The sequence below is a fragment of the Acomys russatus genome, chromosome 6 (genome assembly GCF_903995435.1).
Source record: "Acomys russatus chromosome 6, mAcoRus1.1, whole genome shotgun sequence".
In the NCBI taxonomy this organism is placed as follows: Eukaryota; Metazoa; Chordata; class Mammalia; order Rodentia; family Muridae; genus Acomys; species Acomys russatus.
Window position 1 is genome coordinate 52,550,550 of NC_067142.1, and position 26,774 is coordinate 52,577,323.

At 43.5% G+C, this 26,774-nt stretch overlaps 2 protein-coding genes across 3 annotated transcripts in view; both read left to right on the forward strand.

The window, feature by feature from the left end:
* Tor1aip2 (torsin 1A interacting protein 2) overlaps positions 1-8,640 on the forward strand; it is a 14,316-nt gene extending 5,676 nt beyond the window's left edge. For both annotated transcript variants that reach the window (XM_051147618.1, XM_051147619.1), the window contains one exon: positions 6,409-8,640. In XM_051147618.1, coding sequence (XP_051003575.1) covers positions 7,009-7,404 — 396 coding nt within the window. In that variant the 5' untranslated portion in view covers positions 6,409-7,008 and the 3' untranslated portion in view covers positions 7,405-8,640. The remainder of the gene's footprint in view (positions 1-6,408) is intronic.
* Positions 8,641-15,912: 7,272 nt separating this feature from the next.
* LOC127190558 (torsin-1A-interacting protein 2-like) lies at positions 15,913-23,209 on the forward strand. The gene is made up of 4 exons (XM_051147625.1): positions 15,913-16,071; positions 18,259-18,807; positions 20,274-20,378; positions 21,619-23,209. Exons 1-4 carry the CDS (start codon positions 16,005-16,007, stop codon positions 22,374-22,376), a joined length of 1,479 nt encoding a protein of 492 aa, XP_051003582.1. The 5' UTR covers positions 15,913-16,004; the 3' UTR covers positions 22,377-23,209.
* The last annotated feature ends 3,565 nt before the right edge of the window (positions 23,210-26,774 follow it).

Here is a 26,774-nt window from a genome sequence, read left to right on the forward strand (position 1 = left end):
TAACAAGACTCCATAACAAAGTGATTATGGAAGTTGAGGTAAAATTGGGGGACATAACCAAGTTTCACTTTATAAATACCAGCATACATGAGGCTGAGACAGGAAAGGGACCAACTGAGGCAGGTTGTGCTACTAGGGAGATCCTATAATTAAAAAAAATTGAGTCAGTTATGCCGCCCAGTATGAGATTTCTTAGCGAGCCTGTGTGGATCCTTGAGCATTGCTCTTTACCCTATGTGATTAGCCTGGCCCAGAAGTGTAAGAGTCATCAGAGGATTTGGGAAGAAGTAAGAAGGGGGAATAGATTCTTTTTGCATTTAAAAAAAAATGTATTAACCAGAAGTCTGTGTAGTATTTGAACTGCTCCAGGCATTTAGTTTCTATGTTCAAAACTTCCCTTGGCAGAGGTGTTTGTTTCCCCCACTAACTTAACTTTCCCCTTCACCTTCCCCACCTTTCAGGTATCCAAACCCTTGTTACCAGTTAGTGAAGATAACAGTACCTAGGGTATTGCAATAGTAGGACAGACATTACCAGACTTAGATGCAGTTACCTAGCACAGGTAAATAAGTAAACAGTTTTGCCACAAGGTCAAGAAGCTGCACATTAGCTTTAAGAGGTTGGCTGTTTGGTGTTTTAAACTGAAACTGCTGACAAAATGTAAACCATGGAGTGTAATCAGGCAGGGCAGAGGAGATAGCAACTGTGCCAGTAAAGGTCTGAAATAGTTCTTTATGCTTGCTCTCCCTCCCACCATCCCCCATGCTCGTGCTAGTAATGCACATGAGCACCTGCATGCTTGCTTGGACATGTGCATGCCCACACCTGTTCTGTCAGTTTCTGGAGTGAGCGAACATTTGCAGCTGTTTTCTAGCCTAGCCTATTTCTCAGTTGTCCGTTCGGTGAGGAGAAGCGTGTGAACTCAGAAGTGAAGATTATACACCCTTACTGTACCATCTAAGTTCAAAACTAGGTGTGGCATATGAGGCTCAAGACAAGGCATTTATGGCTATTGACTAACCTTAGACTACCCCAGGGAGAAAATACTTAAAATGATAATCTCAGAGAAATCAAAACATTTACCTTTGGCCGGGACAGCCAAGGCTGTTTCGAAAAACCAAAAAAAAAAAAAAAAAAAAGAAGAAGAAGAAGAAGAAGAAGAAAAAAATTTACTTTTTTTTTTTAAACTTTAAATTTTCATTCATTTTATTTTATGTATGAGTGTTTTGCCCATGTTTTTGGTGTTGGTGCCTATAGAGGTCAAAACTAGAATTCTGGATGGTTATAAGCCATCATGTGTGTGCAGGGAATGGAACCTGTTCCTTCAAGAGCAGCAGAGCTCTTTATTGATTGATTGATTGATTTTTTTAAAAAGATTTTTTTTTTGTTTGTTTGTTTTTTGAGACAACTTTTCTTTGTGTAGCCTTGACTGTCCTGGACTCACTTTGTAGACCAGGCTGGCCTCGAATTCACAGTGATCTGCCTGCCTCTGCCTCCCAAGTGCTGGGCTTAAAGGCATGCTCCACCACTACCCGTCTTAAAGGTTTATTTATTTATTATTTATATAGTATTCTGCCCACATGTATGCTGTAGGCCAGAAGAGGATACCAAATCTCATTATAGGTGGTTGTGAGCCACCATGTGGTTGCTGGTATTTGAACTCAGGACCTTTGGAAGAACACACGGTACTTTTAACCTCTGAGCCATCTCTCCAACCCCCTGAGCAGCAGAGCTCTTAAGCACTGAACTCTGTGTCCATACATACTCTATAGTTCAGTATCATCGGGATATTTGGAGTGGGGCATGGTGGCACACAACTTTAATCTCAATGCTTGGGAGACAGGGGCAGGAGAATATCTGTTAATTCAAGGCCAGCGTGGTCTAGTGAGTAGCGTTAGGTCAGTCAGACTATACAGCCCTTGTCTCAGAAACAAGCAAGTAAACAAAAAAGTCAGCTTTGGTGTTAGAAATGTAGGTCAGCTGGTAGCGTGCTGACCTAGGATGAATAGGCTATGGGTTCTAGCCCTAGTACCTTATAAAACCAGAGGTAGTGGGTATACCTAATCCCACTGCTCCTGAAGGCCAAGATAGAGGATCAGGAGGGCAATCCTAGTGACATTCGAGGCCAGCCTGGGCTACATGAGACCATGTCCAAAAACAAACAGTGAACAGATTGGGGGAGTCATGCTGGAGAGGTGACTTACTGGTTAATAACACTGGCTGCTCTTCCAGAGGACCCAGGTTTGAGTTCCAGCACCCATGTGGCATCACAAATGTGTATAACCAGTTCCAGGGCATCTGATACCCTCTTCTGGCCTCTGTGGACACCAGGAGTGTATATGGCACACATGCGCATGCAAGGAAACGTCCATACACATAAAATTAAAAGTATATATATCTTATAAAACAAGAAAGTAGATTGAGGTTTTCATACTAATATTTATCAAGGAGAATGAAGCAGGATCAAAGTAGTTAAATTGTTTAATGACTGTAAAGTGATTACTGTTAATTGATGTATACGTTTCTGTGGATTTAAATAGAATTGAGACTTGTTTGTTTTGTTAGGACATCCTATTTGCCCCTGGTTGGCTGGAACTTCGGTGCTAGAGCCTGTGCCTCCAAAGTACTCATGTTCTCATAAACAACGTAGCAGGTCTGTGTTTTGTACGGTATTTGGGTTATATGGAAGCATTTTTACGCTTTGGTTGGGCCACTGTGTTTGGTCAGGCTGTTTGGATGTACAGTGTGCTGGCTCTGTCTGTGTGCCTCACTCAATGCCCTGTGATCGCTGTGGGTGACTTAAAAAATTCATTCCAAAGTCAGTAAGCCTTCACCTGTAACACTGATTCCATTCTGGACTCAGGAAATGTGAAAGATTGTTTTCTCTGTATGTGTAGTTATTGGCATTGGGCCTGACGAAAGGCAGGCTTTGTTTTTTGTTTTCTTTTTACTATATTTCTATGAAGATGTGGTGCTTAGAATTTTATACGGAAAAGCAATGCTACATACTCTCTGTAGGCTCGTCTCTTCTCCTCTTTAGGGCCTCACTGTGGTACCTAGTCTGCCCTGACACTTGTGGTCCTCCTGCCTCTGCCTTTGAGTACAGGGATTCCAGGCGCACACCACCGTGTCTAAGATTGGGCTCCTCTGTCCATTATTTGATGCCTGCTTGGCCTCTGAGCAGGCTCACTTCCTCTTGTCCTCTGTGTGATAAGCTGCTTTTGCCTGTTTTTCTCTAACTTACTGTGATTTCTATTTTAAGTTTTAAAATAATGATTAAAGGTACTCATTAGGATTTATGATAAAAAGTTTTTGTTCTCCACCAAATTACAAGAAGAAAAACTGGGCTCAGTGGTCAAGTACTTGCTTCGCACATGTAAGGCCCTGGGTGCAGCCCCTAGTGTGGGGGTGATAGAGGAGAGACTGTATGGAACTTTGAGTCCATCCTGCTCTCTCTCTTCCCCATAAGGGGCCAGTTACCCTGCTGCTTAGCTTTCCACTTAGCTGCACAGCATGTTAAGTAGTAGTCAGACATGCTTTTGAAACTCTGTAAGTGGAAAGATTAAGGATGCGTATGTACATTTTTTTGGTTTTTTGAGACAGGGCTTCTCTGTTTTAGCCCTGGCTGTCCTGGACTTTCTTTGTAGACCAGGCTGGCCTCACAGTGATCCACCTGCCTCTGCCTCCCAAATACTGGGATTAAAGGTGTGCACCATCATTCCTGGCTGTATTTTTTGTTTTGTTTTGTTTTTTTAACTCAGCATTTTAGATTTCGTCTGTGTCGGTATGGTCCATTCTGTGGCAGTACCTCAGTTTATTCATCTGTCTTCTTCATGGACATCTAGCCTTTTGTCTACCATTACACTGGCCTACTGGAGGTTTTATTTATGCCTTTGAAGACATTTGTGAGAATTTCTCATGAGTGTACGTCTAAAGAGTCTGAGGTTAAGAAACAGATTTCTTCAGCTTATTGGGTACTGGCAAATTAATTTATTTTACAAAGTGGGCATATTCATTTATATTCCTATCATTAGGTATAAGGATTCAAGCCGTCCTATATTTTCACTTACTTTCTTAAGACCGGCAAGATGGCTTGTCACCAAGTCTAACAACCTACTTGGGATTCAGATCCTAGGCCTCTGACCTCCACGTGTGTGCTGTGGCGTGTCCATGCCCATACTCATATACAAAACAAGTAAAATGTAAAAATATTTTAAAGAAATACTTGTGATGGGGATTGGACTCCTTGTAATAGGAATGAAAGCACAAAAGCTCTGACCTTCAAGCTGCTTGTGCTTTAGTGACAAAACAGTAACAACAGCAAACCCAACAAAGCTGAATCTAAGTTTTGGGGGAAGATAAATAAAACCAGGTATTGAGTGCTTTCCTCGTTGCCTTTCGGCCTTACAAAGATTAAAGCCTGAAGGGATGACGTATTCTCAGGGAAGGCCTGAGCGTCTTGTGATTAGCACAGGTGGTATGGGGTTGGCCCTGAGGCTTTCAAGTCAATAGGTAGTGAAGTTGTCAGTGTTGGGAGTGGCCTTCCCATGAGCGTTTACTGGCTCCCTCTCCATTTCCTAACCTGTAACTGTAAGTATAAAGAATGAGTGAAGAGGCTGGCGATGGGGTGGCTGGAGGTCTGGAGCTCCCTTTCGATTCTTGCTGTAATAGTTTAAGGGACCAGGATGGCTTGTCTAAGTTAGGCAACAGTGCTGTTCTTTTTATTCGTGAGTGCTTGAGGTATAGCAAGTTGGGAGGATGAAGGTAGAGGGAATGGTGGAGTTATTCTGAGCCCCGGAGCCTTTGGGGCCTTTTTCGGTTTTTGTTGTTGTTGTTGTTGTTGTTTTTTTTTTTTTTTTTTTTTTAGCAAGGAGAAGTGGTTTTGTTAAGAGTATCTGGAGCCCCCGTCAAATTTATCAGTGTTTTGTTTTTTGTTTTTCTGGCCAAGTTCATGGATATGAAGTTATTTTATTGTGATTTTTAACTATTTTCCCACATTTGCTCTAAAAATCTAAAGTTCTCTATTTCTTAAATGTCAGACTAAAATAACTTCACTTTCATTGTTTTATGTTTAACGAGCTTCAAGATTATGGAGAGTTTGTCTATTATCTGTCTGATCCATAACTAGACACCCAGACTTACTAATCCAGCAACTGAAATTTTCATTATGATGGCTGTTGTCAACAGATCAAGGAAACCTATTGTTTATGGTGTCACTCCCAGATATTCCCTTAAGAATATTTTCAGAAACTGAGGAGCTGAATTAGTAGACTAGTTCCCAGCTACCTGACCTCCAGACACGTATTGTGGATGTACTATTCTCCTGTCCAAAGGTAGCCCTGCTTTATAGCATTCTCAGGGCTCATTCGCCTTTCATTTTGCTTTATAAAATTCAAGTTTCTAAGAGAGCTCTTTTGGCTGAGTAGGGCCAACGCTGGTTCCTCCTGCTTTTGAGGCCCCTGTTAACATTATTTTTAGTGTTGCTGTTCTCACATGGTTGAGCCTCGGGATTTATAAAAAACTATTGGAGGATGGTGGGGGCACTTACTATAATTTGATAAACTGTCACTTCCCATGCAGCCATCTTCTTGATTCACATGTCCTGCCTACCCTGTGTTTGTTACATTCAGGGTCATGAGAGTAGCTTGGGTCTATTGCTTATGGCAGTATTTTACTTGTCGTCTCAAAATGACAATGTGTGTCTGTGCAGATAAATATGACAGTGGGACTTGCCCCATTGATGCCTTTTTCAGCTTTCAAAAGAGTTTTTAACTTCTTACGGTGAGCTCCTTAAGAATACTGTCTTTAAAAAAAAAAAAAAATACTGTCTTAAACTGGGCATGGTAGTGCAGGCCTTTAATCCCAGCACTGGGAGGCAGAGGCAGGCGGATCACTGTAATTTCAAGGCCAGCCTGGTCTACAAAGTGAGTCTAGGACAGCCAAGGCTACACAGAGAAACCCTGTCTCGAGGAAAAAAGAAAGAAATAAAGAAAGAAAGAATACTGTCTAATAGTTTGCTGATTTTCCCTGGTTAAATTGAAGTCTAGGTTGGAAGGGCTGTTGTATTTACTGTGCCCTCATACTATGAGGGAACCACATGGCACCTGTTTTGTGAAAGTGATATACAGCTCTTTTTCTCTAAATACAAAAGTAGTAGAAAGAAACAAATGTAGTCTAAAAAAGAAAAGACGTACCACACAAATCCTAGTCAGAAGAGTAACTTCCAAATAGGTTGGTTGGTTTGACCTAAATTAAGTTGTGGGAAGCCCCATGAGACTGTTGTCATCTACCTTGACTGATGGAAATAATTTTCAGATGCACGTTCTGTGAGCAACTGCAAAGCCCATATGACAGTGTGTGTCGTGACAGTGAGACTTGCCCCATTGTCTGAAGTTTTATCATTTACAGGTGTGTGACGCATTCCCAGACCGGCCGGCAAACTCAACACCAGCGACTTCTCTGTGACTGGGTCCAGATAAGGTCCTTTCAAGACTGACTCCGCTGGATCCACTCCACCGGGTTTTCCTGACCCTACTTCATCACTGTGCCATTGGCAAGAGTGCCAGCACCAACGGAAGCCTCACTGGATCCATCAGCGCCTCGGTCTTTCCAAGCATCTTAGCAACAGAGCAGAGCCTCTGTGTGTTACTGCCGTCAGCTGATACTGCACAGGGAAAGACAACCAGCTCAGACTAGCAGCTTGGCTTTCCTTAAGACACTGGAATTTGAAGGACCTAGTCTGTGATCTGTGCTGCTAGTAAGTGACTGATAGTAATCTAGACTGGACTGGTCCCTGAGTACAGAGACTGAGTTGCAGTTGAGTGAAAAATAGACTACAAGATCTTGAAGAACTGCACTGAGGTGCAAGCCAGACTTTAACACTCAAGTGTTGGACTGAGAAGTTGTTAAAGGAAACCGGTGACAGGACTGACTTGCTTATTGCGTTTCTCTCTCTGTCCTTGTTGCCTTTTGCTGTTACATTGCTTTGTGTTGTCTTTCTAAGCCAAGATGTTCTCAGATAATTCACACTGCCCTGACTGTGGCCAGCAGTGGTTCCCTAGTCTAGAGCTAGGGCATTGGTTATACCAAACTGAACTTGTTGAGAATGAGTGTTACCAGGTGTTCTTAGACCGTATCAACAGGGCTGATTACTGCCCTGAGTGTTACCCTGACAATCCTGCTAATAGAAGCCTTGTTCTGCCTTGGTCTTTCCCACTGGAGTGGGCACCTCAGAATCTTACCAGGTGGACCTTTGAAAAAGCTTGCCATCCATTTCTTCTGGGTCCTCCACTGGTTAGAAAGAAGATACATGACTCCAGGGTAGCTGGTTTTAATCCTGCATTGCAGTTAGTCTTGTCCAGAACAGACAAAACCTTAAACAAGAAACTTGGCCAAAGCAAATGACTTCTGCAACAGAATCATGGAGATTCCCAAGGGCTTAGTGCTCATAGCCTAGGGGAAGATGAATAATAACTTGTTTTTGTTTTCTTTCTCTTTTTCTTTCTTAATTTTTTTTAAGGTGCTGGGGATTGAATCTGGGTGTTCTTGTGCATGTATGCAAGTGCTCTTTGACTGAGTTAAAGCTGAGCCCCTTTTCTAAGTCTGACTCAGACTGTCAATTTGTCAACTGCTTAAATTTTTAGATCTGCTTCTGTGGTCTATACATTTTTTTTTTAAGCATAAATTTAGTCAGTATTGCAGCCAGACTATTTACCTAGAACCAGATTAATATGTGGTCCCTATAAATACTTTGGAACTAGCTGGCTCCTCCTGAAAGTTGTTAGAGCCTAAGTATTGACAAGATAATGTAGCCCTGGAGGAGGGGGCTCCACACATTGTGTGCCCCATTAACTTTAATGAGAATACATTCTCGTAGCTGGATTCTAGATTCTAATAAATTTTAATACACTACATGGCTCCTCTTATACATTGATTAGTAATGAGAGATATGTATATACATGTAAAGATTTTTCATATATATCTATTCTTTGACGCAGTGTAAGTGTTACAGTGTTGATAACTGGTCCTGTCATATTCTATTTGGCAATACCTACTACACAGGTTACAAAAAAACTGTGTTGAGAATGCTGCCAGTTTACACTTACCTGTTTGTGCATAACCAAAGACTGTCCTGTCTTGGTGGTGACTGAACTTAATGTCCTCTCATGGAAATGGAAAATTAACCTGTGCTATGAACTTCATGGCACATGATAAAGCTTGACTCCATATAATTTAAGAACAGGCTAATGAACGCTTTGTCTTAGGCGTGAGAGAATGTGTCGCTGAACGTTGGGCACATTCCAGCGTTGTCCTGTTCGTGGAAATCATGGAATCAGATTTGGAGTTAAGCTCCAGGGAACATCAAAGAAGCCACTGAACAATTTTTAGATTCCATTTAAGATTCTAGGTGATCCAGTGCCTGTGTAGCAGCAGAGATGTTGTCAAGGACCCGTGTTCTTTTCTTTCCTCCCTGAGGTCTTTATGGTTGCTTTTTATTCTTGTGATCGTTTCTAAATGAGTTCAGTATGGCTTGTTGTACCAGACATTTCAGTCTCAGCCAGAAGCTGGAAGCAAGGGGGGTACATGGCTTGCTTTCTTACAAGTCTTAATTTGGAAATAAAATCTTTCTGAAACGTCTCAGCACATCTTTTTTTTTTTTTTAAATCACCTCCCTAGCAGGTACAGGTTCCCACATTAGTCTGAGGAAAACTTGGCAAAGGAGAAGATTGGCCATGTCCTGATGGCACATTGCCTCCGCTGATAAAACTGTGATCTTTAAGTGAGAAGCGGAGAATGAGGAGCTGTCAAAGTACAACACATTTTGCTTTCCACGTGTGAAACCTGGCTTTTGTGTGTCTCTGTAACGGCTGTTTTCTTGTGAGCCACTCCTGTGTCTGCCTTATGTCCATCGTGGTGGAGGGTCTCTCCTGGTGGACTGCTAAATTGTGTGAACACTAGTTAGTTAGTCACTAATTTGCAATGAGGTGCTCCCTTACAGTTTATCCTAAAGGTCTAACCCAAACATACTTTTTAGAGGCCAGTGTTACTGCCTCTTCGTTTTTCTTTTTAAGATATTAAGAATATCTATACCCCAAAGACATACACTAAGATTATACATGTATATCTTATAATGTATACACGTATACATTAGCAAAATAGAAACATAGTTTTTGTTTTAACCAACTCTTTAACTAATATCAACATACAAAGGATTTATACCATTGAGTTTTTTGAAACAAGCAGAGACTGGGAGCACTTTTATAAGTTGGTTAGTCTATAAAATTCTGTGGGTAGTCTGCGGTCCATACATTGAGACCTGCATCGGTATATCATAGTACACACTTACCTTGGCTTGGTGAGCTCTCACAATACCTACAGGAGCAGCTCAACAGAACTGTTGTATCCTCTTCAGCAGTTCTGGGTGATGACATTGTAAACTACATGAGCATATGAGGCCAGAGAGAGGACTGAAAAAGTAGTCACTTTTATTTGTTTTTGTTTTGTTTTGTTTTTTTGTTTTGGTTTTTCAAGACAGTTTCTCTGTGTAGCCTTGACTGTCCTGGACTCCCTTTATAGGCCAGGCTCTGCCTCTGCCTCTGCCTCCCCGAGTGCTGGGATTAAAGGCATGCGCCACCACACCCGGCTTCAAAATATTTTTTAAATACCGTAGATTAGAACACTTTATAGTGTATGTGAATAATTGAATATCAAAAAATGATTAATTTGATTAAATCTTAATGCTTAAAATCAAAGTGACCTGAGTGTTTTCATTGTATGTGCTACAGTCTTCATAGTGTGGAACAGTTGGTAAATATATACATAATAGTAACGTTTTTGAAATGACCATTATAAACTTCCTGCTAATTTCTGGCTTATTTGGGAATAGAAACATTGAGGTAGACTGGAAGAAAAATACTTTCACCAGAGAGACTGCTATTATGGAATGTGGGTGACTGAGGTTTTACTGTCCAAGTTACAGGGAAAGAACAGCCAAACAAAAAAGCAGATCTAAGGTTGTGGCGTCCGAAGTTTATGATAGCCTACATATCATGGTGGTTTGAAAAGTGAAGTGAGCCGCCCCTCACCCCCCCCCCCAAGTCTCTGGTCTCCCTGTCTGCCCTTGAGTCTCCATGGATATTTGACAACATGCCTTGAAAACTACTTTTTTTTTTTTTTTTCCCGTTGTTTTTTGAGACAGGATCTCTAGAGACCAGGCTGGCCTCAAATTCAGAGATCCACCTGTCTCTGCCTCCCAAGTACTAGGATTAAAGGTGTGCACCACCAAGCCTAGTAAAAGCTGCTTCTTATGAGGCAAAAAAATAATAGCTTTTTTAGCTTCTGGGTTGTATTTTAAGTTGGACACTATTGAATGGCTTTGGGCATTTTAACTGGTTTGAGTGTGAGACAGTGGATGTGCCTGCTTCCTGCTGTTACGCACTTTACCAACCACATGACACAGAATGTTCAGCAGGGCAGCGAGGCAGCAAACATCTAGAGAAAAGGGCAAAAAAGTAGTATTAGAACGAGTAGAGCCAGTTAGAACTTGACGCTTGAATGATCAAAACCTTAAATCTGACGGGAGGACAAGGTTGATCTTGGTGCCTGAACCAGAGATATCAGCCATGTGGTCTCAGGTTTGAGGGTCGAGAGGCCAGGCCGGAGAGACAGATAACCCAAGGTGGATACAAAAATCTTACTGGTAGATATGAATGTGATATGAATTGGTGTTGCCAGAGACTTTCTACAACCTTGAAAGAAGCAATTTGAAAACTGTTCTGGATCTGAACTCAGCATGGTGGCCCAGGCCTTTAACAAGCACCTGGGATTTCTGTGTTTAAGGTCAGCCTGCTCTACATACATAGTGAGTTCCAGGCCAGCCAGCTGACATGGGGGGAGGGGCAGTATGGGAGGGATGTTAAATCTGCAGATTTACTTAGACTGTGTAGACCAGACTCCTGGTTCAAACCTGAAGCTATACCAGGGTTGGGGACCTTTGCAGTGTTTACGTGTTTTTAGGGTGTTGGTTAATACGTTGGATGCCATAGACAAACCACCTTACCTCAGGTCCTGAATCTTTTTAGGTGTGTGTTCTTGAGAAAGGTTTTTTGTTGTTGCTTTTGTTTTGTTCCTTTGTTGTTGTTGTTTTGTTTTGTTTTCAAGACAGGGTTTCTCTGTGTCGCCTGGGCCATCTTGAACTGTCTTTGTAAACCAGGCTGGGTTTGAACACCACCCGGCTTGGAGAAAGGTTCTTAACCCACATCTTGGTTTGGAAATTAGCAAGAATACTAGAATAGTTTTTACTTCATGCAGTGTAGCAAAGGTTGGGTTTGGCTGCCTGGCACAGAGAAAGCCCTCTATCAACAATCAAAACTAGCATTCGATAAGTAATCACAGTCGCAGTCGTTGGGTAGGCTGTGTCCTCTGATGCCCGAGCAGGATGACAAATCGCTTTATGTCCAAGATACCTGGTCTTCTTTTGTTCTGGGAGCCTGTGATGGCACAGTTGACTAAAAAGGAGTGTTTACACGCTTTGAGAGCCTTTATCATCAGAACCTGCTACTACACATTGGTCATGATGTCACTCGTGTCTAAACTTCTATCCAGGAGGGACTCGTGGCCTTCTGCTCTGTTTAACTGAACTTTATTCCCAGCTCCTCCTCCTCTTTGCTTCCCTTCCCTCCTGTTCCTGTTTTCTCCACGTCTCTGTCTTCCCTTGGTTTCCACCCATCTCTTTGGCAACACCCGAGACTCGCAGGTCCTGCTGCCCTTCCTGCCAGCCCTGACTTTTTTTTTCTACACAGGCTACTTTCTCTTATCCTGTCTTCTCTCCAGCTTGCTATAAAATGTGTAGGTGGCTGTGGTTGAAGTTTCCGGGGTAGAAGTTTACCCCACGCGCTCCTAGCTGTCATTACAGGCCCTCATGGGTACAAAATACATTTGTTACTTTTTTTCTTGTGGTGTGTGTGGGCATATGGTATACCCACATGGGTTTGTGTGCGTTTGGACCCATGCATATGTGACGTCCATCAGAGAATATCTTATTTTCCTCTACCAGTCTTTACTTTATTCCTGCCATTTTGGCTAAGCTGGCTGACCAGCAGGCTTCCATCTCTGCCACCACAAACCTCATGTTTGTACAGTAGGTGTTCTTACCTGTTACGACATCTTCCCTTACCCATTTTTCATTTACATTTTCTTTTTTTGTTTGTTTGTTTTTTGTTGTTTGTTTTTTTGAGGCAGGGTTTCTCTGTTTAGCCTTGGCTGTCCTGAACTTGCTGTGTAGACCGGGCTAGCCTTGAACTCACAGTGATAGGCCTGCTTCTGCCTCCAGAGTGCTGCGATTAAAGACGTGCACCACCACCCATTTTTCATTTTCTTAAAGTTACCAATCATCATTAACAGAGAAAACTGCAGGACACAATAAATGTGTGTATTCCTATCTTGCCACAATTGCCAGAAAAAAAGTAAGCAACCACTTATGTCTTCAAGCCCTGAAGAAGATAAAACAGAATGGTCAAACTGTGCTGCAGATTTCAGGGTTAGGGTTAAAGTGGACATGATCCTGAGGGAGTTAAGCCAAGTTTTAATTCAGTAGAAAAATGGTCACCATGGGACACTGGAAACCAACATTTCACAGTGAGCTTGGAAGAAATTCACTAAAGGTAAATGTGTTTGTGCCATTTGAGAGACATTCCTGAAAAGATACCATCAAATACTTTTTTGGACAGTTAAGGATCACTTTTTCTTGTTACAGAAAGTCTCCATCAACATATTTTTGATCACTAGCCTCACTTTTTAAATTTTACCTTTTTAAGTTATATTTTTCATTTATTGTTAGTTCACTTTTGTTTTTTGACATAATGACTTTCATGTAGCTCAGGCTGGCCTGGAACTTGCCATGTAACCCAGGCTGGCCTCAAACTCGTGATCCGTCTGCCCCTGCCTCCCAAGTCCTGGGATTACAGGCTCAAGGCACTCTACCCTCCTCCACATTGTCTTTGTGAGGTTCCAAATGAAATTGCTTCCTTATATGGGCTTGTCACTGCTCAGATGACTCGCCTGACTCTGAAGCAGTGGCCTGCAGATCGCTCAGATACCAGACCATGTGATTTTGTGAGGTGAGGTAAAAAAACATGTTTGTCCCATGTGTTTTCTGAGGGACTGCTGTCTCAACCCTGTGCAGAGGTGAGGGCTTGCTGAGGATTTGAGAACAGCTGCTGGGCTGACATCAGTGTGCTTGTGCTGGGAGAAGTGTGTGCTGGAGGCATTTCCGTGGTGGGCCTTTTTGCTCCCGCTTTTTACTGCACTGTAGCTAGACGAGACATTTTAGGACATCATTTTTGTCATAATATTAAGAATAAAAGGTATACAGTAAGCACACAGGTTTCAGGTTTGGTGACAAATGGAATGTGTTGAACACCCAGGTTTTCCTCGGGCTGTTTCCCCAGTCCATACTCCCCCCTCTAGGAACCACTAACTTGTTTTTGTTTCACTGTAGGTTTTAATCATTTACATATTCTTTTTTTTTTTTTTTGGTTTTTCGAGACAGGGTTTCTCTGTGTAGCCTTGGCCATCCTGGACTCACTTTGTAGACCAGGCTGGCCTCGAACTCACAGCGATCCGCCTGCCTCTGCCTCCCGAGTGCTGGGATTAAAGGCGTGCGCCACCACGCCCGGCTACATATTCTATTAAATGGAATCATTTGACATATTTTTGTTATAATTTTTTAAAATGTGGTGCTGATGACTAAACCCAGGGCCTTGCGCAAGTTATAGAAGTCTACCACTGAGCTACACCTTGATGAATATTGTTTGTTGTTTTTGTTTGTTTGGGGGTTTTGTTTGTTTGTTTGTTTGTTTCTTGGTTTTCTTTCCAGACAGGGTTTCTCTGTGTAGCCGTGGCTGTCCCTGGACTCACTTTGTAGACCAGGCTGGCCTCGAACTCACAGTGATCCACCTGCCTCTGCCTCCCGAGTGCTGGGACTAAAGGCATGTGCCACCACACCTGGCTTATTTTTGTCTTTTTTAGTTATAATTAATATACTAGAAAATTCTTGTCTCCAGTTCTTACTTTTACTGTTATTACTAGGAGGCTGGGCATGGTAGCACATACCTGTTATCCCAGCACGCAGGCAGGGGGCTGCTGCATGGTAAGGACCAGCTTGGGCTGTATAGCAAGTTCTTGCCTGCCAGGTATATGTAGAGAGGCACTGTCATACACAGCAACAGCGAAGGGACATATGCTGAGGGCTAGGGGTGTAGCTCAGTGGTAGAAACATTTGCCAAGCATGGATTGGGCCTTTTGTTAACACACACACAGGCTGAAGTATCAAAAGCTTAAAGAGGAAAAAAGATAATCTTTAAATTTGAGGTATTCATAAGCATTTATGCCCGCAGAAAGAGAAGCATGCTTCTAGGTCTCCATTCTTTTTAGCACATGCGTTCATTTTCTTTTCTTTTCTTTTCTTTTTTTAACATTTGTGTTTGCATTACCTGATTATGTATCTGGAGGTTGGAGTTGGAGGTTAACCTAAGGAAGCTGGTTTTCTCTCACTGCCTGGGTCCTAGCTCTCAATCTTAAGTTGTCCATTTTTTTTTTATTTTTTATTTTTTATTTTTTTGGTTTTTCGAGACAGGGTTGTTTTTGTTTGTTTGTTTTTGTTTTGTTTTGGTTTGGTTTGGTTTGGTTTTTCGAGACAGGGTTTCTCTGTGTAGCCTTGGCCATCCTGGACTCACTTTGTAGAGGCTGGCCTCGAACTCACAGCGATCCGCCTGCCTCTGCCTCCCGAGTGCTGGGATTAAAGGTGTGCGCCACCACGCCCAGCTTTCCATCTTGTATTTTATTTCATCTTATTTTGCATCACTAGGGATTGAACCTCAGGTTTTACACATGTAAGGCAAGAGCCGTACCACCAAGCCTGTCCCTAGCCCTTGGTCATCTGTTTTGGGGGCAAATGTTTTTACCTGTTGAACTGTCTCCCCCTTGATAGGCTTTTCAAGCAAAAGGTGAAGTTTTACTCTACACTGGGCACTATAGTAGATAGCTGAGGTTGAAATGCTTACAAATTTTAATATATGAGAGTACTATGGGAAAATGGAAAGAAAGCTAGCTTTATATGCCTCTCAAATAGGCTATCCAAAAAGTGACACTTTACAAAGCTCTATGACTTGTGTTTAATCCTTGACCTCATTTTAACTAATGACGATTAAGTAGCTTACTGAACAGATTATATCCAACAGTGTACCTGTGCAATGACTTGATTCTTATGGCCTGACTTCCCTCCTTTTGAGGAGAGCTTGTACATATTTGTCTTCTCTGAACATCCCAAAGATGTGGCGTGAATGGTTCTGTGTCTCCATAAGATTCCAAATGTGTGCTTGCTCCATCTGCAGGCAGCGCTTGCGCAGTCACTCGCTCAATCTGCAGGCACAGCGCTTGCGCAGTCACTTGCTACATCTGCAGGCAGAGCTTGCGCAGTCACTCGTTCACAAGTGAACACCTCTGATCTGAATGATGTGACAGACTAACACCGGCCAGGGACCGGCAGCACGAGAAATGCACAGCGCCTACCTCCTCATCTGCTTTAGGAGTCTGTGTCTTGATTCATTTTCCCCTTTAAGATCCTGCTTACTTGCTCTTATTTCTCACACTTGTGTAAGTCCACTAAGGCTAGTAAGATGTTTTAGAAGATGGCGGCTTCTGTGCAAGCTTCACAGTCTGGGGAGCTTTTCTTTCTGTGGTCTGGGGTTGGGATATGACGCCACAGAACACCAGAAAGCAACTTTCTGTTTAAGAAATAACACCAGAGTAAAGAGCTTTTATTCAAAGATCTGAAGTTGATGTTTTGCCCTTGACTGGATTAAACGGTCATTCGGTTGTTTGTCATTTTGTTTTAGTCACTGTGTACTTCTTGCTTCTTCCTCCCCTGGGAAGCATGAGTCTATTGGAACCTGGGACAGGAAGAAACCAAGACATCTCCACTACACAACCCAGGCACTAAAAACATGTCCCAAACTCTGAAGAGCCAGGACACAAACATGAGCGACAGTGGCTACCAGGGTCCTGTGGAAGGTAAGACTAGACCTCGTAGCACTGGAGCCTGCACTGTAGGAAATGGGGCCTGTGTTCAGAAAGAGTATCTCCAATGACCAAAACCTCACATTTTGAAGTGAAAAAAGAAAAATCATAATCCGGTGTGTTACTTTGTTACCTTTTTCATATTTTTTTATATAATTTCAATTTATTATAATATAAGAAAGGTAAATGTTTTAGATACCAGTAGTAGGGAATGGTCACTTTAGCAAAATGCTGTGCATCTTTTAAAAAGGTGGTAGACTCAGCCAGGCATGCTGGCACACGCCTTTAATCCCAGCCCCCAGGAGGCAGAGGCCTTTAATACCAGCACTCAGGAGGCAGAGGCAGGCGGATCTCTGTGAGCCCAAGGCCAGCCTGGTCTGCAAAGTGAGTCCAGGACAGCCAAGGCTACACAAAGAAACCATGTCTTGAAAAACCAAAACAAAACAAAAGATGGTAGACTCATTTATTAAATTAAAAAAAAAAACAAACATGTATTTAGAGGAGACCATTCATAGAACGGAAAGTAAAGACTTTATCCTGCTTCCAGGTGTGTGTGTGTGTGTTTCTCTGTGTGCATGTGTGTGTGTATGAGGCTCTGTGTATGGTCTGTGAGTGTATGGGTCTGTGTGTGTGTGTGTGTGTGTGTGATAGTCTCTCTCTGTGTGTGCATGTGTGTGGAATAGAATAGGCAAGTGTGAGTTAGCTTTTTCAGAAGAGAGAGAACATCAGTTCTTTTCATTTGAAACACTTTATTTCCACGTATGTGTGAGAGGATGTCAAGCTCAGAGGACACCTTGCAGGAGTTGCTCCCCTCCTCCCGCCATGTAGGTCTCAGTGATCAACTCTGATCACTGATCATGGATACCGGAAGGTTCACTCTTTTTTCCCTTGCCTGGCAGCAAGTGCCTTTATCTGCTGAGCCTCTTGCTGGACCCACTTTAAATTTTTCGTTAAGGAAGTTTTTAAGTGTGTCGTAGTAGAACAGTGTAGGGAGCCCCCGTGGACTTAACATCCAACTTCAGGGTTTGCCACACAATGCGCTCTTGTTGGCTGCCTGGCAGGGTATGTAGCCAAGCTGTAGACATTTGCCTAGCATGCATAAGGCCCTGGAGCCAACCTTACCACTGCAGAGGAAACAAGATGAAGTTCATGAGACAGCTAGGAAAATGCAAGTGACAGATACTTGGTGATATTAAGAAATTACTCCTTTTCCAAGATGGTAAAAGTGTTAGTTAGTTTTCCTTAAAACATCCTCATCTTTTTAGAGCTGTATATCCTGGTATTTGAACTAAAGTCATGAGCCGTCTAGAATGTGCTTTGTTAAAATGATGGGAGGGTAGGGAAAAGGGAGGGAGGAATACAGATGAAACAAAGTGTGGGAAAGTCTGTAAGCTTTGTCACAGGTGAAAGCAGTCTTGGTGGGCTTTACCCTTGGGCACCCCATGGATATCTTGTGATAGACTGAGTGGAGCCATCCTGGGTCTGGAATTCAGGAAGCAGACCTGGGAACTCCACCTGAACTATTGTTTCTCTAATCGACCCTCAATGGGAGAAGAAGGAGACCATCCTTCACACGTGACTCAGGTGGGCGTTGGGGGGTGGGGGTGGGGAGGAAAGAACAAGTTCAGACCAGGTTTAAGCACACGTGGATCAGCAAACAGGCTGGACCAGCACGCAGGCCAGAGACACCTAAGGACCCGTCCCGTGGAACGGATACCGGAAGGTTCACTCTTTTTTCCCTTTAACCTTTTTTCCCTCTTGTGTAAGCTAGTTGGGTTGTATAAGAAAGTTTAATTGTTAAGAAACAGAGCCTACAACAAAGTACATATTTTGTTCTTGTTGAGACAGGGAAGCTAGCCATGAACTCATGAGCCTCTTGTACCAGCCTCCCAAATGCTAAGATTGCAGTAGGTATGTGCACCATCCTGGCTTAAGAGGATGTATTTAGTATTGATGATGTCAATATTCACAATTCCTTTATATTAGTTTTAGCTAGTAGCTTTATTCGCATGGACAACTTGTTTTAGGCTTGGTGACAGCCCAGAGAATTAAAGTTTAGGAAAAGTGCCTTGTAAATCATGAAAAGATAATGCGTATATTATGCATGTATATAATTGCAGGCCTTGTTAGAGTGTAAACCTGTGGGGAGATGTTTAAAATAAAACATTTTTATCTCACCAGACTCTCAAAAGGATTTGGAAAATGATCCCTCGGTAAACTCTCCTGCACAGGCCATCACAGTCACACCGAGTAATACTGAAGAAGCCCAGGCCCCACGTCCTACATCTGATCCTAAGGAAGATCATCATGACGTAGGAGGGGCCAGTGATCAAGAGCATAAAGACACAGGTGACAAGTCAGAAAGTTCAGAGGAGACAGCTTTAGGAAAACACGGAGTGGGTAAAGCAGAGCAGGAGAGCAGCCCGAGTTCTGAGGGTGCAGAGCATCACCCTTCCTCAGAGTCTCTGGGCAAAGAGGATCTGGATCCTAGCTGTGGTGCTGGCGCTGGCTGTGCCGGTGGAGGAAGCGGCAGCGGTGAGGATGGTGTTGCTGGAGGAGCAGGGGCACACCTGGGGAGCAGCTCAGAAGCGCCCCCAGAGGGAGCCGGTCACAATCATGAAGCTGCCCAGGAGCCACTTGTTGCAGACTCCACTGATGCCCAGAGTCCTGCCCATTGCAGCGCAGGCCCTGGGAGCCAGGCTTCACTGAGGAGGCGACTGCCTGCGCCAGGTGAGAGACCCCTCTGACCTGCTGTTACCCTGCCTGGCGTTGCCCGTGAATGTGGTGGAAGCCAGTCAGGGCAATAGATTGCTGGAGTGAGTCTCCTAGACTACCTCAGTCACTGTATTTCGCTGCCACCTACATTTAAATTTTCTTTAAGGGTGTGTGTGTGTGTGTGTGTGTGTGTGTGTGTGTGTGTGTGTGTGTGTGTGTGTAGGTGCCATGATGTACTTTCAAAGGACAACTTGCAGGAGTCATTTCAGTTCTACCATGTGGCTCCTGGAAACTGAACTCAGGTCATCAAGCTTGGTAGCAGTCTCCGTGTCCCACTGAGCCATCTTGATGGCCCACAAATTGCATTTTTAAAACAAAATTATTTTATGTGTTTAGATGTTTTGCCTGTAAGAATGTCTGTGTACCATATGCTTGCCTGTACTCAATGTAGTCAGAAGAGGATGTCAGAACCCCTGAAATTGAACTACAGATGGCTGTGAGCCACCATTTTGGTGCTGGGAAATAAACCTTGCTTCTCTAGAAGAGCAGCCAGTGTTCTTAACCACTGAGCCATTTCTCTGGCCCCACAAACTAAATTTTTTAAATTGTTTTTATTTACTGTTTATATTCATGCAAGATGACCAAAATGCACAACTTATGAAAAAGTCTTATTGTTTCTTATGAGGATATTTGACTTCAAACTTATAATTTTTTGACCTTTGAAAAACAAAATATTATGTTATGCAGCATGTGAGTGTGTATAAATCAGTACACACACACACACACACACACACACACACACACACACACACGTGCGCACATAGATGCTTGGTTGGTTTTCGTTGTTGCTCTTGTTTTGAGATAGTATCTCTCTCTGTAGCCCAGGCTGGCCTCAGACTCACAGTGATCCTCCTGCCTCACCCTCCTGTGATTCAGGATCACAGGCATGCCCCGTCCTGTCCAGTGCTTTCAGGTCTCTGAAGAGCTCAGTCTAAGATGCCCATCTTCTAGTACCCAAGTGTAGTAGTCACCAAGGACTCACTGTGAGTTGATAACTCATGTCCCTCTGCAAGTCCCTGATGTCTACTGTGTGTCATGTGTCTCCATCAGAGTAGTCTGTACAGAAAGCACTTCCTTCATCCTACTTCTCTGGCCTCCAACACATAGATACAACTTTGTGAATAGTTTTTGAATGAGAGAATGAATGAATGAATGAATGAATGATGAATGCGATTGGATGGGCCATTATCTACTATTACACTTTCACCATTGTGGAAGTTCACCATGAGTGGAAAAATAAAGCCATGTGGTGTTTGTGTGGGAAAGAACCTAATAAAGTGAAGTGAATTAATTGACGGTTTTGGTTTTCATAAAAGGAAAATTTGCAAAAGTATAGGCATCCTGTCATACAGTCGGGAAAGTGGTGAAGGATACTTCCCACTCTTACAGTATGCTATCTACAATGTTCCTTCTAACCCTAGAGGCTGAGAGTCATGAAGGAGAGACACAGTTAGTGAAGGAGGAGGAGGAGGAGGTCGCACAGGACACCTTGAGAAAGAACGACAGAAAGAGCGTCTGGGCCTATGGTAAGGACCAGCCTGAGCTTGCTGCAGTTGATTTATATCCACACATCCTTAAGAAAAATGCCTAGAAAACTGCTTTGTTTAAGCAATTTTAACTTTAATTTTGTATATACATACATATATATTAAAATGTTTGATTAAAAAATGTCTGATAAATTCAGTGAAGCAGAGCAATAAAGTTCTAAAAGCTTTTCCCCTCCAGGGCTACTGTTTGGTATTTTGCTTAGCAAATGAAAATTCTCATGATGAGAAGATATGCTTCTTCTCTGCCCGCCGCCCTCCTCCCTGAGCACTGGTGGGGGACTGAATTAGGCCCTGTGCGTGCTCAGCTAGTGCCTTCTCTCCCCGCCGCCCTCCGCCCTGAGCACCAGTGTGGGACTGAATTAGGCCCTGTGCGTGCTCAGCTAGTGCCTTAGCCCTGCGCTGTCATGCTAGAGGCAGAAAACGCTGCATAGAAAACAAGAAAACTGCTTCTTGTTTCGTTGCGTCAAGGCAGGGCTTTGCCGTGTGGTCCTGACTGGCCAAGGGTTCACTGTGCCGCCCGGGCTAACCTCAGACGCACAGCAGCTGTCTGTTCTCCCTTTTGAGACTGAGTCTCAGTGTGAGCCACAGGCATCACAGTGCTCCCGCGTGCTGAGATTCACTTACGGGGTGTGCCCCCCCATCTGGGTCATTTTAAGTTTTGATTCCAGAGCGGTCTCCTCTAGCCAGTGTGTATGTGGAAGGAAGCGCTCATGACCCACTTTCAGAAGCATTATTGACTATAACAAACTATATTAACACTGTTGACATAGATATTGTATCTTCAAATAGCCTCAAGAGATTAAAGAAGGCATTTCTGTTAGACTTTTTTTTTTTTTTTTAATTTCCTATTGTGTAGACCAGACTGGTCTCAGATTCATGACATTCCTCCTGCCTCAGCTTCTACCATACATTAAGTGTGAAAGCACAGAGCCAGGAAATGGTGGCACACGCCTTTAACCCCAGCACTTGAGAGGCAGAGGCAGGTGGATCTCTGTGAGTTCGAGGCCAGCCTGGTCTACAAAGTGAGTTCAGGACAGCCAAGGCCACACAGAAACTCTGTTTCGAAAAACCAAGAAAAAGAAAAGGTATAGAAGAGTCAGGCAAAAGGAACTTGGTGTTGCCAATAACACTTGCTAGGAATCTGTTTCATTTGCCTTCTCCACAAGCTGTGTTTCTGGCTCATGTTCCTTCCGTTTTCTGTTACCTTCTCCTCTGGCAGGTTCCATAGTTCTCGGCTGCCTGATAGTGGCTGTTGTGCTGAAGTCGGTCAACAGCTACTATTCCTCCCCGGCACAGCAAGTGCCCCAGAACCCCGCTTTGGAGGCCTTCCTGGCTCAGTTTAGCCAACTGAAGGATAAATTTCCAGGGCAGAGTTCCTTTCTGTGGCAGCGAGGACGTAAGTTTCTCCAGAAACACCTCAATGTCTCAAACCCCACTGAGCCAGCCACCATCATCTTCACAGCCGCTCGGGAGGGAAGAGAGACCCTCAAGTGCCTGAGCCACCACGTTGCCAACGCCTACACCTCTTCCCAGAAAGTGACAGCCGTCTCCATCGATGGCTCCGAGAGAGCCCGGCAGGACAGCGACACAGTCAAGCTGCTCGTTGACTTGGAGCTCAGCTATGGCTTCGAGAACGGCCATAAGGCCGCTGTGGTCCACCACTTTGAATCCCTTCCCGCGGGCTCCACCCTGATCTTCTACAAGTATTGTGACCATGAGAACGCTGCCTTCAAAGATGTGGCCCTCGTGCTGACCGTCCTGCTAGAGGAAGAGACCTTAGAAGCAAGTGTAGGCCCCAGGGAAACGGAAGAAAAAGTGCGGGATTTACTCTGGGCAAAGTTCACCAGCTCCGAAACGGCCAGCTCCTTCAGCCACATGGACTCAGACAAGCTGAGCGGGCTGTGGAGCCGTATCTCCCACCTCGTGCTGCCCGTGCAGCCGGTCAAGAGCATAGAAGAGCGGGGCTGCCTCCTGTGAAGGCACGCACGGTCTGAGGGCTCGGCTCCTCTCGGAGGAGGTGGTTGGCACACGAGAGGAAGCTGCTGAGAGGCACGTGACCTTATTTTAGAAAAGAGGCTTGCTTTTTTTTTTTTTTTTAACTTTTCCTTATATAAAAACTTTCTAGTCTGAACTTTGATAACGCTAATAATTGGCCTGATGTTTTTCTTTGGCTTTTAAAACAAATCGGGTTTAAAATATAGCAGGATACATAAAACTGAGGGGTTGCTTGAATGTCCATTACGTCAGCAGAATCATCGCAGAGGAAGGTGTGGTTCTCGGGGGACCTGCAGCGCCACCACTGCCTTGCAGGAACTGAGGCGGTGTTTGGACACTAGCTGTAATTTGAATGATTTTTAGAGAACTCAGCTACCACATAATTATTTTTTAAAACTCTAATAATGCAGATGTGGGGTTGCGTCTTAAACAGATTTGCACTTTGAGTAGATGAAAACGGGAGATAGAATTATTCAACCCTCCAAATCCTACCGAAGAACCTGGTGTGTGTGTATGTTTTTATTCCGTTAATGAGCTGAGGTAAGAACAGCTGCATTCAAGGACTGTTCCCAAAGTATTGGAACTGATGTAGAGATTATTAGAAATCACGGGAAATGAAAAAAATCCCAGCTGGCTGCATCACTTCCCTATGCCTATTAGCAGCCCTCCTTCCTATGACAACGTCTCTGCTGTTGGCCGCTGGTATTTGGAGTTCTCTTTTAAGATGTCAGTGGACCTGAGATTCACTCAGAAGGAAGTTGGAAAGCCACTGATGGCATGAAAGCACATTCTAGAAGAGAGGACCTCGGATAGGAAGAAACGAAAGTGAAGCCATGGGGCGTAGAGGTGTGGCCTCATGCTGTTGTTCACTTCTTTTGCTCTTTTCTGCCTCCCTGCCTGGAATTTCACAATCGTCTTTGAGGAGAGCTTGAGTGCTGTTTCAGAAGAGAGCCGAGTGACAGCAGCTGGCATCACCAAGTGGGACGCTGCGTCCGTTTCTTGACAGCTAGTTAGAAATGCCACTGGGGAAGGAATTGGAGAAATGCAGCTGGATGTTCTATGTAGCGTAAAGAAGGGAATCATGCCAGTATCAGTTGCTAAGCCACGCCCCATGGTTGCAGGCTGGGGCCAACAGCTGTTGATCATCAGCACATGACCTCTAGTAAGCCTCTAGTCAAAGGATCTTTGGGAACAGCCCTGCACTGTTGCACTCTTGCCTCATCTGCTGCTGTGAGATCATGTACATAGTTAGGAAGCTAGAAACCTGAGTCTGGAAGGATTTTAGGAAACACTAAGAAGATTTCTATTGGTAGGATCACAGAGACATGGGTGACGGGTGATCTGAAATATTTGCCACAGAAAGAACACAGATTGGCTTTGGCCACAGCCTTTGGCATACTCAGTTAGGCATGGAGGCACACATGAAGAAACTGTGTGCCAGTATTTGGGATTTGGAAGGAATCTTGCAATAGATTTGAAAGAAGACCCTAAACACCAAGTTTCAGCACAGTGAACAGACTTTGAATGTCACTCAATGTAAAACGCAGGGACTGAAGAAAAGTCCATATGCCATATTTGATTTTTTTCCCCCCTGTATTTCTAGACTTGTTTGTTTTGAATGCCAATGGCTTGTTATAGACCCCTGGCTGGCCTGGTCCTCACTCAGTAGCTTAGGCTGATTTTGAACTTACAGTAATTTCTCCTACCTCAGTTCCTGAATGCTGGGGTTACAGGAGTATTCCCATCATATCCAGCTTTAATTCCAGCGCTTAGCTGCTGGCATCACATCGCATAAAACCAAGGGTGCCTTGCAGAACTGTTAAGCTGACCTTTGACCTGTGCTACCTCAGACTACAGAGGAACGGGTCTAAAGTATAGAGTCTGTGTCAGTGATTAGATCACAGGTGAAACAAAATACTTATTTCTTCATTCAGTTGAATACAATTTTACATAATCTGCTCTCAACACAAATTTAGGATATAATAAGTTTTAGAGACTTACTAATTTTCAATTTTTTTACTGTTTACCTTGTTAAAATGCACCTTTCCTTCTATACATACGTGCAATCAACTGGGACTAATCAGTTTTCTACCTACTATTTCAAAATCCTTTTTTTTTTTTTTTTTTTTTTTTTTTTAATTTTTTTTTCCAGTACTGGAGATTGAACTCAGGGCCTTGACATTTAAACGCAGTGCCCTATGACTAAGCTGTGTCCCCAGACCTCTTAAAAATCATTTTGAAAAAAAGCAGTATATTAGTTTGGGGTCAGAACAAATGATTTTTTGTTTTTGACACAGAGTCTCTATGTAGCCCAAACTAGTGATTCTCAGGCCTTCGACTTTTACATGATGGGATTATAGGAATGTGCCAGCACACCAGCTTAACATAAGTACTTTTTAAACAAAAATATATTTTAAAATGTACACAGAGTTAACATCTATTACCTGATGTGCTGTCTTCTAGACTATTGTTTTCACATTTTCAGTTCTTCAACCTTTTGTGTGTGTAGTCATTTTTGTGATAGTTTGGATAGTTTGCTTATTTTGTTGTTGGATTTTTTGAGGGTTGTTTTTGTTTTTTTTAATGGAAATCCCTTCTTTGCATAATACCAAGTCCCAGAAGCAAGCAGGGGAAATAGAGACTGTCTTTGGACATCAGTTTTTCTTTCCCTTTCAGGTAAAACTTAGGTTTTTTAAGATTAGCTCTCAGATTATCAGAGAAGTTCTAGAGAGTTCTTATCATTGAACTAATTTTAATAAATCTCACCCAGAAGCCCTCAGGCTTGGGGTAGTGAGGCTCCGTGCGCTTCCCACCATGACAGCGCTGGCTGACGGTCCAGCTGCCTCACAGCCTTGGGTTCATGCTCTGCTCTTTAAAGACAGGAAGCATCATACCTGAGTGGCCTGTGAAATGATTTTCACCACCACTCTTACTTTCTCCAACCAAGATTTCTTAGCCCCCTGGAATTTTGCCTTTCTGTATTTACAGATCTAATGCCTTTGACAGTATTGTCGCCATGATTGCTCTTTGCATTTGTTTCATATTGATGTTAAACGTGCCTTATCCAAATTAATTGTCCCGTTAATACACAAATAAATCTCCTTAATTTTTCCTAGTTGACTTAGTTTTGACTAAAACTTCCAAAATAAAGGGTTTTCAGAAATGGGCATGTGGTCATTAATGGTGGGAAGAGTGGAAAGGATTCTGGAAGCGTCAAGTGTTGGCGGCTGTCAGGAAGAGGTACAGAGTAGGTGGTGTGCCTGGAACCCTTGCCAGGGTTTATGTAGCCCTTTGCTCCCTCTGCACCCAGCTCTCTCCGACTTGGGAAGAGTGGAAGAGTAGACACAGGCTTGGGAGCTGGTCTGAACGTGGGCATGCCAACTGGCGAGGTGTCTGACATCTTGGATGTCAGAAGTAAGGAGGTGGTTTGTGTTCAAGATTCAAATTAACAGGCTAGGGTGATGGTTCGACAAAGTGCTTGCTGTGCAAACATGAGGACCAGAGTTTGGATCCCAGCATATACATGGCAAGTTGGGCTTCCTGCAAATGACTGATTCCTTATACCCAGGAATCTGCAGTCTGCTTAGACACAGACCTACACCAACTTACACACACATGCAAATGAATCTAAAGCCAAAAACTGCATGGAAACACATATGTGTAGATCCAGCTCTTGGGAAGGGAGAGACTTCTGGGGCTCACTGACTGAGCAGCCCAGCTGAATCTGCAAGTTCTGGGTTGAATGAGAGGTTCTCTCTAAGAAAGGGTGGAGTGCAATTGAGGAAGATATTCAGTGCTTGGCACAGTGGCACTCGCCTTTAATCTCAGGCAGAGACAAGTGAGTACAAGGACAGCCAGGACTATGAGAGAAAACCTGTCTCAAACCCCCCCCCCCCAAAAAAAAGACATTCAACGTCAATCTCCAAAATGAACACACACATACACACAATAATCAGTCTCAGGGCTGGTGTGATAGCTCAGCTGGTAAAATGCTTGCCTTTTTTTCAGCACAAGGACCTGAGTTCAATCTCTATAAAGACCTGATTTTGAAAAAGCTGCATGTGGTGGCACAGGCTTGTTAGCTCAGGACTGGGGAAGTAAGAGACACACAGAGATATGCCCCTCCACTCCCACCCCTCCACCCCGACCCCCTTCGTGGCCAGCCAGCTGACATCTCAGATAACAAGAGGGACTGTGCCTGAGGAAGGACAAGGACACACACCAGAACAAAAGAAAAATTTGCTCTGAGAATGTTGCCAAGCCTGAATTAGTAAGCAGAATTCCAGGATGCATGCTCCGGCCCCTCGCTGCTCTCCTCTGGTGTTGGGCTCTGCTTTCTGCCTTCAGCTCAGACCAAAATGTTCCTTGACTAATTTCCGA